The 11,903-nt window shown below is 58.5% G+C and overlaps 1 protein-coding gene across 2 annotated transcripts; it reads right to left on the reverse strand.

Annotated features, from left to right (window-relative positions):
* Positions 1–4,323: 4,323 nt before the first annotated feature.
* PLP1 (proteolipid protein 1) lies at positions 4,324–11,435 on the reverse strand. Of its 2 annotated transcripts, none has more exons than XM_039717532.1 (7): positions 11,281–11,435; positions 8,845–9,031; positions 8,236–8,392; positions 7,175–7,343; positions 6,890–6,963; positions 6,713–6,778; positions 4,324–6,315 (listed from the first exon to the last, which is right to left on the reverse strand). In XM_039717532.1, the coding sequence occupies exons 1-7, from the start codon at positions 11,282–11,284 to the stop codon at positions 6,244–6,246; spliced, it is 729 nt and encodes a 242-aa protein (XP_039573466.1). In that variant the 5' UTR covers positions 11,285–11,435; the 3' UTR covers positions 4,324–6,243. The 2 variants fall into 2 exon arrangements, with proteins under 2 accessions (XP_039573466.1, XP_039573465.1); XM_039717531.1 differs by having other exon boundaries at positions 8,131–8,392.
* Positions 11,436–11,903: the final 468 nt, after the last annotated feature.

Below are 11,903 nucleotides of genomic sequence, written 5' to 3' on the forward strand. Positions count from 1 at the left end.
GTTTGGGAAGTGGCTGCCTTCTTGGTTTATCAATGTTGAAGTCAGTTTTTGTTCTGAGGACTGGTTAGTTACAGCATCTGGCAGAGAGAAGTCACTAAGGGATCGGAGGGATATTCCTTCATGTACCTACCTGGACCAGGAGCTGAAGGATCAGAACTCAACAGCCAACTCCAGTGAGCAGATTTCCTTTTCAGTAGAATCAGAAAACAGTTTCAGAACAGAAATCTTCCACATGGCTTCCTTCTGTCACTACATCTTAAATTCTCAGCCTGGGCTCTCAGCAGCAAGTCCAGTAATTTCCTGTGAATTCTTCCAGTGATCTTGGAACTGGTTCCTCGGGCTCCAGGGGGTTTTAGCCAGGCATGATTTCCATAGGATGCTGACAAGGAAATCAGCATATGGGGACTGTTCTCTTTCACTGTCCTGCCAGGATGGCTGCTTATTTTGGGAGACTTTCTCTGTGTTTGCAGAGCCTGTGCCTGCTGTTTCTTTTGGCAGACTGTTTTAATTTATTTTCCTCTCTGGTCTGCTTGCGCTATCCATGATTCCAGGAGGCAGCATAGGGTTCAAAGTCCTTGGAAACCATGCATTTTAAATGTGGACTGGAGTGTCTGGGGTCCTCCAACTACTTCAGCTATTCAAAAGGCAGCTGAAAACACAGTCAGCACTGGTGGGAGATGGCTCTGGCATGGTGGGGTTGTGGGATTTGGGTGAGGCTGTGTCACATCAGGAAGGGTCTGTCTGAAAGCACCAGAAGCTGCTGACTCCCTTGGTGTGAGGTGTTTGTAAGGAAGTGCAGGCAGAGGCAGGAGCCATAGAAAGGCCATTCCCTTATTCCCACTTTCCCTCTGTCAGCTGTGGCAGAGGGCTCAGTGGGTTTTTCATGGCATGGGGAGAGGAGGGATCCCTGAGGGCAAAGGAGTGTTTCCAAAGGAAGGCAGTGAGCTGCTTCTGTGTGGGACAGCACTTTCCCTCTGTCAGCTCTGGCAGAGGGCTCAGTGGGTTTTGTCATACATGAGGAGAGGAAGGATCCCTGGAGGGCAAAGGAGTGTTTCCAAAGGAAGGCAGTGAGCTGCTTCTGTGTGGGACAGCTGCTGTAGGTATCCCAGTGTGTTTGGAGAGGAGGAGGCGTGAGGAGTGTCCTGATCCCATTCATCTTTCTCTCCCACTGCCCTCTTTAGGATTCTGCTGCTCTGGGCTGGGTAGTGCTCCTGAAGAGCCATGCAGCTGCTTGGTGGTGGGCTAAGGGAACTGGGTTCTCCTCAAGAGCCACTCTGAGGAGCACCGGTGGCTGCAGATGCCCTGGGGCTGCTCTCTGGTGACCAGGGGTGTTCCCTGAGTGCAGCTCCTCCTCAGCTCTGGGGCTGCTCCTCAAGGCAATAAACTCTGAGGAGATTCATGGATCTCTGGATAAAACATATTCTTGTGTGAAGCTGAGGTTAAGCAGAATGAATAAAGAGTTAAAAATGCCCCTTTAGGAACCTCTGAACCCTACTCCAAGCTCCAGCTCCAAACAGAGGCTTGGGGAGCTCTGACACTGGGAGCACTCGGCACTGCCCAGGTGGGAGGTGATGGCAGCTCCATCAGTGGTTATCTGAAGGCCACAGGTGAGTCAGAGTCCCTTGACAGAGAGATTGGGCTAATCTGTAAATGGTGGATAGCCTCCTGAAGTGATTGCTCATGCAAAAGCAATCAGAGATGGACAGAGATAGCCCCTGGCCCAGTGCTTACATGGCTGGTGCAGGAGCTCTTTCCTTATGACTTCCTGGGGTCCTTGGGGGGCTGATGCACATGGCCACGTGCAGGTACAGGACTTCTGGAACAGGTTGCTTGGAGAAGCTGGGGCTGCCCCATCCCTGGGAGTTAACTGGGATTGAAGTCCAGGGAGAACGGAGCTCTGAGCAACCTGCTCTAGTGGAAGTTGTCCCTGCCTGTGGCAGGCAGTGAAAGCTGGATGATTGTTAAGGTCCCTTTGAACCCAGGCCATTCTGTGATTCTGTGACTTTCCACTTAACTATTCCCTCCTCATCTTCAGACAGGAGCTCCTGGCAGAGTTGGACCATGCAGAGAGAGAGAGAAAGCAGCTGTGTGCTAAATCAGGTGCAGGTGAGGACTTCAGCCATGGCAGGTGGGTGTCAGCACCATGCCACTGGCACGGTACTGCCTTGGCAGGCAGAGCTGCTTGCCAGGCATGGCTTATCCAAAACACAGCTCCGTACTAGCCCCTGTGGAGAAAACTGCCCTAGCTGAAACCAGCACATCATCTGCACAGCCTTTCCAGGGCTGAGTCCGAGTCCATGCTGAGAGAAATGAGCTTTTGGTGTGTTCATGGTGTGCCCTGGTGGGCTCTCTGTGTCTCGGGGGCTCGGGGGAGGGTCCGGGCAGCGCAGAGACGGGGACCGGGGCTCGCTGCCCGAGGAGCCGCTGCCTCCCGCGGCCGCGGGGAGGAGCCGCAGGACCGGGGATGCGCGCCCGGAGGCTCGGGGATGCGGAGGAGGCCACCAGCCCGGCGGCCCTTCGCCCTTGGGGGCTGTCTGAGCGCAGGGCTGGGTGCCATGCTCATCACCAACACCCCCTGGGAGCCGCCATCGCCTCCCCTCTCTTTTGCCCTCCCCAAGACACGCAGGGCCGTCTCCCGGGGCGGCAGGGCACAGGATGGAGGGATGGGAGTTGCCTTCTTGCCAGAACCGGCCCATGGCACTTGCTCCAGGGTCCCTTTCTGTGGTCCAGCCTTTGCGGGAGCACAGTGCTGCCGCATTTTAGCCGCAGGTGATTGCACTGTGTCCTCTGCTTGGAGCTTTCCTGATGGACCAAGATGTGGTTGGGTTTGGTTTAGTTTTTTACAGAGATGGGGTTTGTATGAGGCAGAGCTTATTCCCTGTGTTTTCTCAGCCAGTTCCTGGAGGGCGCTGGGTGCCCAGGAAAGGAGCTCTGAGGGCACTTCCAATGTCCCCAGGTGGGGTGGCAGCGGGGCATGGCCACGGGCACACCTGATGGGGCTACATCTGGCCCTGGGCCTTGCCCAGCAGCCTGGCCTTGCTGGCTGCTCTCACATGCCACCTCGCACTTGCTGTCCCCAGCCCGCACCCGGCCGGGGGGGCACCAGTCTCTGCCAGGGGAAAGAGATGGTGTTTTGTTCCCCAGCTCGCTCCTGCCCAGAGGCTGATTGTGCACACACAGGACCCTTTCAGCATGGGGAGAGGAGGGTGATGGCATCTGGGAACGCAGGGAACAAAGGGCCCTGTTGATGCTGGCTGCAGCCCCATGGGTTTCTGTCAGCCAGGGCAAGGCCGAGCTGTGCCACTGAGCTGGGGCAGCAGCAGTGCATGAGCTAAACCTCCCCTGGCCGGGCTGCATGGGCAGCTTTGCTGCCTGTTTGGAGGGGGCTGAAGCCAGGGAAGAGAAGGGGGAGTGGGATTTGGGCTAGGGTCCTATCTAGGAAGAGTAGTGAAGGTCCCACCCTGCCACTTCCAGTGGCTGTGCCTGAAATCTGCATTTTTGGGCAGACCTGTGGGGCTGGGAGCATCCCTCTGTGGCCTCACTCCCCAGAGGCCCCTGGGCACAGCTTCTGGGGAGATTTCCAAGAGAAACAATATTTAAATCAATAATTTTTGAGCATCTGCTGTGGAAAAATGCACCTAAGGTTTTCTGGGGCAGAAAGGCAGCAGCTGATGCCCTCCCACACACCAGCACTGTGGACATGGTAAACAGTCCTGCAGCAAATGGCACCACAGAGCCACAGACAGGACATGTAGGGCTCTGTGACTGTCCAGTGTGCCTCTGTGCCTAAACAAGACCATCCTGTTCCACACAGGGCTCTCTGCAAGCGAGACAATCGCCCACCCTGCATGGCTCTGGCCATGTCCATCCCACACATGCTGCCTTAGTGCCAGCCAGCTTGGCTTGAGATGTCCTGTTAGTTTTGTTGTGGTTTTGTTGTGCTACATGAGGAGACATAGCAGAGGCTGTCAGCACGTGGGCCGAGTGTTAAAGGGCAGCAGCAGCACCAAACACAAGCAAGCAGCTGCTGCAAGACCCCAGCTTTCTTCAGGGTGGCTGGAGGAGAAATAAGAGGTTTTAAGGGCCCCCCCACCAGCTGGGAACAATGATTTTGAAGTCAGAGTTATGAACCTCGTGGCTGGAGTGGGCAGAGTCCTGCAGGGGCTGCTGGCCCACACATGGGTCAGCAAGTACTGCTCCTCTGAGACCTTCTCTTCTGCAGCCTCCCTTTCCCTGCAGAGCCTCCCCCCTTTTTTTTTTTGTCTTTCTTGTGGGGGAAGAAGGTGGGAAAGCCAGCACAACAAAAGGACAGGCAGACGTACATCTTGTTCAGAATGTTCTTAATTTTAATGTATTTTCTTTAATTTTTATAAAATACATCCTGTAAGATAAGTCTTTAAAAACTTGCTCCTTTTTATTGCTGGTTAACAAGTTGAAATTCTAGATCAGAAATGAAGGAAACACTTTCAGTTGATTAACTCTTTTTGCGTGTGTATGTGTGTGTGTATGTGTGTGTGCGTGTGTGGGGTCTGGGGACAAGGGTGGGAAGGAGGACCTGGTTATTCTTTGTTAAATGGATATGAAAAAAAACCCCAGCAAACCCCCAAGAGAGATAGCACTGATGTGAATTTCCAGATCTTGACTGGTTTCTCCCCACCCTGCCACCCCTGCTGGCATCTCCCCCCTCCCCATCCCGTGTGCGTTGGTAGCCTGGCCAACCTATTTCAGCATTCCTGGCAGCAAGGATCCTTCAAATGCACTGCTCAGCAGATCTGCCTCCTTATCCTTGCCCCTGCTGAAACCAGCACTTAAAAATATATATAACAACAATACAGACATGAAAAAAAAAGAGAAAAGAATCCATGCAAGATGGAGCTTCAGTCTGCCACTGAAATTAGTTTCTCCAATAAATAAACACAAAGATTAGCACTAAGGAGAGAGGCAGGGAGAGCAAAACAAATCACCAGTTGTCAGGGATGACTGGAAACAGCACTTCTGCAGGTCTGGCTGGATCCATGCTACACAGCCAGAGGGCTTTCCTCCAGCTGGAGAACAGTCATGGAGAAGAGGTCTCCACCCAACCCCTTGCCCCCCATCCCTCTCCATGGGAAAAGACTGGCACCAGTAAGGATCTGGATTGCAGAGACGGGCTGTGTTTGCACCCTGTGACCCCCAAACCGCCACCTTTCCTTCCCTCCTCAATTCCTTCATGGGTTTCACCTGGAAGCAAGATGCTGCCAGTCCCTCCCACCCTGGCAGGCACAAGGCAGCTGTCCTGACTTGCAGGAAAAAAAGTGAGGGGGCGAGAGGGACAGAAGGAGGGGTGGTTACATTTGAAAAGGGGGGGAAGCGAGCCGAGCTCTCTGGCACAGTGGAGGTTAGAGAAGCAGACATCACCCCAGAGAAGAGCACCATTGTGAAGGGCACTGGCAGGGCAGGCGAGGCACGCGGTCCCGAGGGTTATCCCCTGCCTACGGAGGGATGGCTCTGGCTTTACGCTCCCAGGGCTTGCTGCAGAGGTGTCCCCTCCTCAGTCAAACCTATTTGCTGCCTCTCTGCTGCCTGGAGGGTAAAGCCAAGGGTCCCCCTTGTCTACAGAGACACCAAACTCCTTTAGGCTTTAATAGGAGCAGCTGGGTTAGGGCTTTATCGGCATTGGGATCAGCACTCTCTTCTCCACACTGGGAAGATCCTTGCCCTGAACTCCCTTTGCCGTGGCTGCAGCTGGCGATTTAGGTTAAATTCATCTTTCTCTGCTAAGGGAAAAAAATCCTTCTCTTATTCTCCATCCATGGGTGGTGACAGCAGACAGCTCCAGGAGAGTCTTTAGCAATGGTACCAGGATTGGGCCAACTTCCTTTTCTCTCTAGGTAGCCTCTTGCTACTCATGGAGCAACCTACATGGATTTCTTCCTCCCAGGAGCTTGAAGGCCTTTGCTCATCCCTAGGCAACACTGGGACATTGGAGAAAGTCCCTCCTCTTCTCTGGTTTTGTTGGGCTTGGCTCTAGAGCGAGCCGGCTACGGATGAGCAACGAGAGAAAAGTGCATGAAGAGGCGTCCGTTGGTGGGAGGCTCTCCTTCCTGGTCACCTCAGCTCAATGGATGCGAGGGAGGAAGAGGAGGGGAGTCATCAGCGAAGGCAGAGTTAACGCAGGAGACCTGGTGTCAGGTGGCTGCAGTGTTAAAGCCTCGGGGTTAGACAAAGAAGGGCGTTTGGTCTGGCTGGGCTCCGCCTCGTGGGCTAGAACTTGGTGCCTCGGCCCATCAGCCTGAGGACTGCGAAGTTGTAGGTGGTGGCGATGATGAAGGTGACCTGTGGGTGGGAGGACAGTGAGCGAGGGGGCAGCCCCCAGCCCCACACCCCCACACACAGAGCAGTGCCCTGCAGAGCCCTGCAGCCCCGGGACACCGCAGTGCCACCGCAGTGCCACCGCGGTGCCGTGTCGCTGGTGTAAACAGGAGGAGCGCCGGGGAAAGGCAGGGCACTCCGTGCATTGGGACCTCTCCCTGGCAGTCTGCTAAAGCCTCTCCAGATCCCCTCCTGCAGCCACCTCTACCTTATGGCCTGGACTCACCATCTGCACTTACGTGCCAGAAAACGACACGAGCACAGGCTCTGTCCCATCCATGCCCACCACCTTCGCTGTCCTTTTCCCCCACATCTTTGCCAGGCGGAGAAGAACGGCTGGGCAGGGGGAGCACTGACTCACCAGTGAGACCAGCGTGGCAGCTGCCCCCACGAAGGCTGCGATGAAGAGGTGGAAAGTCATCTGGAACTGCAAGGGAACAGGAGGGTGAGCTCACGGGGTCCCCTGTGCTGCCTGGGGAGGCCAGAGCCGAGGTGTCCCACCGAGGGGAGCACACGTGTGGTGGCAGGAGTTACTCACCTCGCTGGTCTTGCAGATGGAGAGCAGGTTGGAGCCGCACACCTTGCCAGGGAAAGCATTCCAGGGCAGGACACCTGTGGAGATGTGGGAGCCAGGTGAGTGGGGCATGGCTGGCAGCTGGCTTCCTTGCTCAGCTTCCTGCAGCCACCTGTCACACACCGCCCAGCATTTTGGGGCTCTTCAGCACCTGCTCTGCTTTATCCCACCCAACGTGCCTGGGCCCTGCCCTCCATCCCCCCTCCTCTGCCCTGAGGCTGGCTCCTGGGTGGTGAACCCGGCACTCACCGTACATCCTGGCATCCGCACACAGGGTGCCAATGCTGGCCGAGGTCTTGGTGGGGTTGCCAATGGACTGGCAGGTGGTCCAAGTGTTAAAATAGATGTAGACAGGCACCGCGGAGCAGGCGAACACCAGGAGCCAGATGATGGTCAGGACGTAGGTAATGCCCACAAACTGCAGGGGGCAGGACAAAGCCGGGCACAGCCGCGGTTACCAAGCGGCCCAGGCCACGGACAGGGGAGCGCGAGGTTCCCCAGGCCGGGGAGGGCGTGGGGCAGGTGGGGAGTGCGGTGCTGCCTGCGCCCAGCTCTGCACTGCTGGCCAGAGGCAGCGTGTCCCCAGGCAGGCAGCACAGGATGGCAGCCCAGGCTGGGGGCTCCTGCGGCTCACAGGACCAGTGCCAGTCCCAGATCCACGCCCGGCTGTGTGCATGGGGGTGACTGGCAGCAGCAGGGATGCTGCCACCTTTGGGGAGGGGTAACCGTGGCCGCGGCCAAGCAGGGTTTGATCGCTGCGGGAGGGCAGCTGCAAAAGCTGCCTTGGGTGTCAACGTGGCTCTCCTGCCCTCCCTCCATGGTGCCACCCCAACCAGCCCCCGAGGGAACCACAGCCGTGCCCCTCTGCTCCCCCAGGGCACAGGATGCCTTTGCCAGCACTTTGTCACAGTTCCCAAGCACAGGGGAGTGGACGACCCCAGGGGTACCGGGTGCCACAGGGCTTTGAGCTGCCAGCACTGCAGGGATGCTCGGATTCTCCCTGCCCATGTTTAAACATGAAGCAGTTTATTTAAACGTAGCCATTTAGGCTGCATTAGTCCCCAGGAAACACGGCAGGCCTGGAGGAGGACAGCAGGGCTGTGCTTCCCTTTGGGACATCCCAGAACCCGGACGGCCGCCGTCTCCTGCCCTCTGGTGAACCCGCTGGGGCGCGCGAAGGGGTGCCAAACCCCGGTTAAGATCACCTTGTCAGGATGTCCTAGCCACTTTCCCAAACAATGACACACCCGCTGCCACGAGTGAGCTCGCTGGGGGCCTCGCGCTCCCCTCCCTTTCGGGCCCCCAGTTACCGTTGCGCTGAGGCCCTTGCCGCAGATGGTGGTCCTGTAGTCCCCAAAGATTTGCCGGACGGCGCCGGTGGTGTAGAAGCCTTCGGCCAGCAGCAGGGCTCCATAGAGGAAGAAGAAGGCAGCTGTGCCGTAGATGAAGTACTGAAAGCCGTGGATGCTGTGGGGGACAGGAGTGGGCAGGGCTGCTCAGGTGCTGGAGAGCTCAGCCCTGCGTGTGGCAGCCCGGCCGCTGCTGCTGCCTCCCCTCCCCACGCTGCCCCAAGGGGACCAAAAACACAGGGTGAAGCCACAGGAGGAGCAAGCTGGGACAAAGCTGTGGTGAGCAAGGCTGCCGCCGACACCCCCAGCTCCTCCATACCTACCCCGTGCAGAGGTCCAGCTCTACCCAGGACACCTAGCAAGGGTCAGATAAAAACTGGTGTGAAATAAAACGAGTGGCCACTCGGGCCCTGCCATGCAGCTGTGGGCAAAGGCAGCTGGGGGTCTCCTGGTGCCCGGGTGAGAGCCTGGCCCCGGCCAGCCCAGCCAGGCACCTCAGGCTGGCACGGAGCAGGACACAGCTGTGAGGGGCCCCGGTGTGAGGCGGGTGCTCTGCAGCAGGGTACTTACACATCGAGGAGGAACTCATAGTCCTGGTAGTTTTTGGAGAAGTAGGTCTCGATGAGCTGCTCGGTGCCTGTGAGGGCTTCGTGCCCACAGCCACAAAACAGCGCTACCCCAAAGAAGCACAGGCCAGTGGCAACCAAGGAAGCAAAGGGTGCCCCAATGAGACATCTGGCACAGCACTCGAGTAAACCTGTGGAGAAAAGAGGAGAGGTGGCACGGGACTGCTGGGACAAGGATTGCTTGGAGCCTGCAGCTCAGGGGCACGAGCGCAGTGGGAGACAGGTGCCTGCAGGAGGAGGGAAACAGGTGGAAGGAAAACCCCAGAAACGACCCATTGCAGTGCTGTAGAGCCAAACCCAGCAGCTCCCCTGAGAGCTCTCCCAGCAGCTCAGGAGCCCACCCAAGGGTGCCCAGGGATGGTGGCAGCATGGGGCACAGGGGCTGTGAGGAGCCAGCCATGCTGACCCATGACAAACAGATGGAAATAGAGCGTGACATAGCGTAATGCCAGTGGGACCTGGCAAACAAGCTGCTAATGGGCTCCCCACTGCCACCACAGCGGCCACCACAGCTGCCTGCAGTTCTGCTTTGCCATTGAAGATGGAGGGGAAGCCAGCACCTCCACAGAATCGAACCCCAGGGGAGATCCAGCAAGGTGGCCCTGCTTGGGGCAGCACAGCAGGAGCCAGCACACACCCTGAGCACTCTGCACTTCCAGGTGGCACTGTGGGCACTGCTCCCTTGCCTGGCACCCCGCAGGCAGCTCGGGCTGCAGCCGCCCCTTTGTGCAGGCAGACGTGCTGGTAGGAAAGAGCCGTGCTAGCTCCACAAATGACAACACTTGTGTAATAGGTTTAGTCCTCCAGGAGCTGCGTGAGGGCAGAGAAAGCAAGGACACACAGCAGTGTGCTGCTTGGAGCGCCTAAATGCTGGATTTTTTCAGGAGTGAGGCCATGGGCACCTGGTCCTTCTGCACGTCAGGGCTCTCCGTGCAGGAGTGCTGGCTCAGCTTCCCAGTGGGCTGGGTTTGCAGGTGCCAGCCAGTTTCTAACAGGGGCTCAGCTTCCCTGTGAGCTGGCTCTGGAGGTGCCCAGCCAGCTGTGTCCTGCCTGCTCTGGGAGCAGACAGCCAGGTGGGTTTGCACCCACCAGCATTTGGCTCCAGGCAAGCTGGGACAAGCTGCTGCCCTGGCTCTGTGGCACCTGGGGAAGCTGCTCCCCTTCCCCAGGACGTGGGCTCTGGCACCCCACTGCCCAGGGCACAGTGGCTCCCTGGGCACATCCCATCTGGGCATAGAATTTCTGCCTTGGATGCCAAAAAGGCACCCACAGCAAACCCACGCTCCCTCCACAAACCCCACAGTGCTTCTCTCCTCCCCAGCAGGACAAGAAAGCCGTGGGGTCCTGGCCAGCTCTCCCCTCCCCACGGGGAGCAAGGTTGCGCAGTGGCACCGAGGACAATGGGGGATTGTCCTGGCACTGCCACCCCAGTGCTGCCCCACGCCAAGAGCAAACAGGGAACAAAGGCAGCGCTATAGGGGAGTGCTGGGACCCCTCCCTCTTGTTTGCCTTGGACACAGCAGGTCCAGGGGGGCCTTGTTCATCCTGGCCAGCCTGCTCCCAGCCTCGCTGGGACCCACAGGGTCTGGCCCCTCGCTGGGCCAAACTTGCCTGTTCTGGTTGGGTTTTTGGCCAGCCGGGAGTGGCACGGAGGTGCCCGCGCTGGGGCAGTGAGCAGCTCCATTCCCAGGGGACTGCAGGATGCAGCAGGGCCCGGCAGGCTCCCTGCCACAGCCCCTGCTTTGGGAAGCTGCAGGGGGGAAGCCTGGGGAGGGGAAAGGCGGGGAGAAAGAGCCCTTGTGCCACACAATCCTGAGCCTTGTGCCCAGGCTCCACTGCTGCCAGCGCCAAACAACGTGCTGCAGACAGGAGGAGAAGGCAGTGGGGCAGCAGAACAGGGCACCCCTGGGAACAGAGCAGCCCTAAAACCCCAGGGGTACACTGGTGAGTATTAGCTCTGCTGTCTCAGTAGGGAAACTGAGGCACAGGTGTGCCTCTGTTTTCCCAAGGCTGCTGGCACACAAGTGGCACGAGCTGTGACGGGCTCAGTGCCCAGCTCCTGCCAGCCCCAGGCTGGGGCTCTCATCTCTCCAGCCCACGGGGTGAGGGCTGGGCTGGGACAGGCTGTGGGGATGGCAGCTGCCCTCACAGACACCACAGGAGCACATGGGGACAGAAAACCGCCTTGGGAAAGAAAACATCATCCCTGCCGTGCCAAGGCATCCTCCCTCGGCAGCTCCCGCAGCCAGCACGGGCACGGTGGGGTCACCAGGACCTCACCAGTGCCAGAGGAAACTTTCAGTGGGCTCTGCTGTGGATAAGGTCCCAGAGCCAGCAGCAGCAGCTCTCCAGGTGTCCCCCACCCTCACCTCATACTCACCCATGGTGCTGGACTTGGTCACGTCCCGCGGTGGCTCTGCTGCTCCGGTGCTGTGCGAGCCTCCCTGCCAGGCTCCCACGCCCTGGACTCCCCCTCTGGGTGCCTGTCCCGCTCTCCAGCAAAGAAAAGGGCTCTCTGAGTGACAGCCACCCCCCTTAAAGGAGCGGGCCCGCCCTGCCCGGCCCCCCCAGCACCCCTTGGCTGCCAGCTCCCGGGTGTCCGGCGATGCCCGGGCAGCGCTGCCAGCGGCCCCCGCAGCCTCCTGGGGGAAAAGGCTTCTGCAAAAGTGACAGAGCAGCCTGGGGGCAGGGAAGGGGGTTGTCCCCCCGCATTGGTGGCTCTGGGGACATCCCCCAGCCCCACCGGGCTGTGTTTGTCCAAGCTGCCCATTGAGGCAGTGTGTGAGTCTGGCCCTGTGGGACAGCAGCAATGTCACCTGTCACCTCCCTGACTCCCAGCATCTGCAGCAGGGAAGAGGGCTTCCCATCCCAGGAAGCTGCTCTCAGCTTTGAGGGCTCCAAACGGGAAGCTTTCCCTTTTTGCTGGGAATCTTGCAGCTACTTCCCCCAGCCCTGTGACCCCCATGGGGCAGTGGCGTTCTGGTGGGGACACTCGTGGGTCCC

The sequence above is a fragment of the Passer montanus genome, unplaced genomic scaffold, assembly GCF_014805655.1.
Source record: "Passer montanus isolate IOZ18808 unplaced genomic scaffold, ASM1480565v1 scaffold38, whole genome shotgun sequence".
NCBI classification, from domain to species: domain Eukaryota; kingdom Metazoa; phylum Chordata; class Aves; order Passeriformes; family Passeridae; genus Passer; species Passer montanus.

Bases quoted from the DNA above. Each gene is read 5' to 3' on its own strand.
- PLP1 (XM_039717531.1), bottom strand. The intron at 8,393-8,844 runs GTAAGTACCCTG...TGTCCCCCACAG, and splicing joins TATGAGTTCCTCCTCGATGT to CATCCACGGCTTTCAGTACT. The intron at 7,344-8,130 runs GTGATCTTAACC...TGCCCCCTGCAG, and splicing joins GGCTAGGACATCCTGACAAG to TTTGTGGGCATTACCTACGT.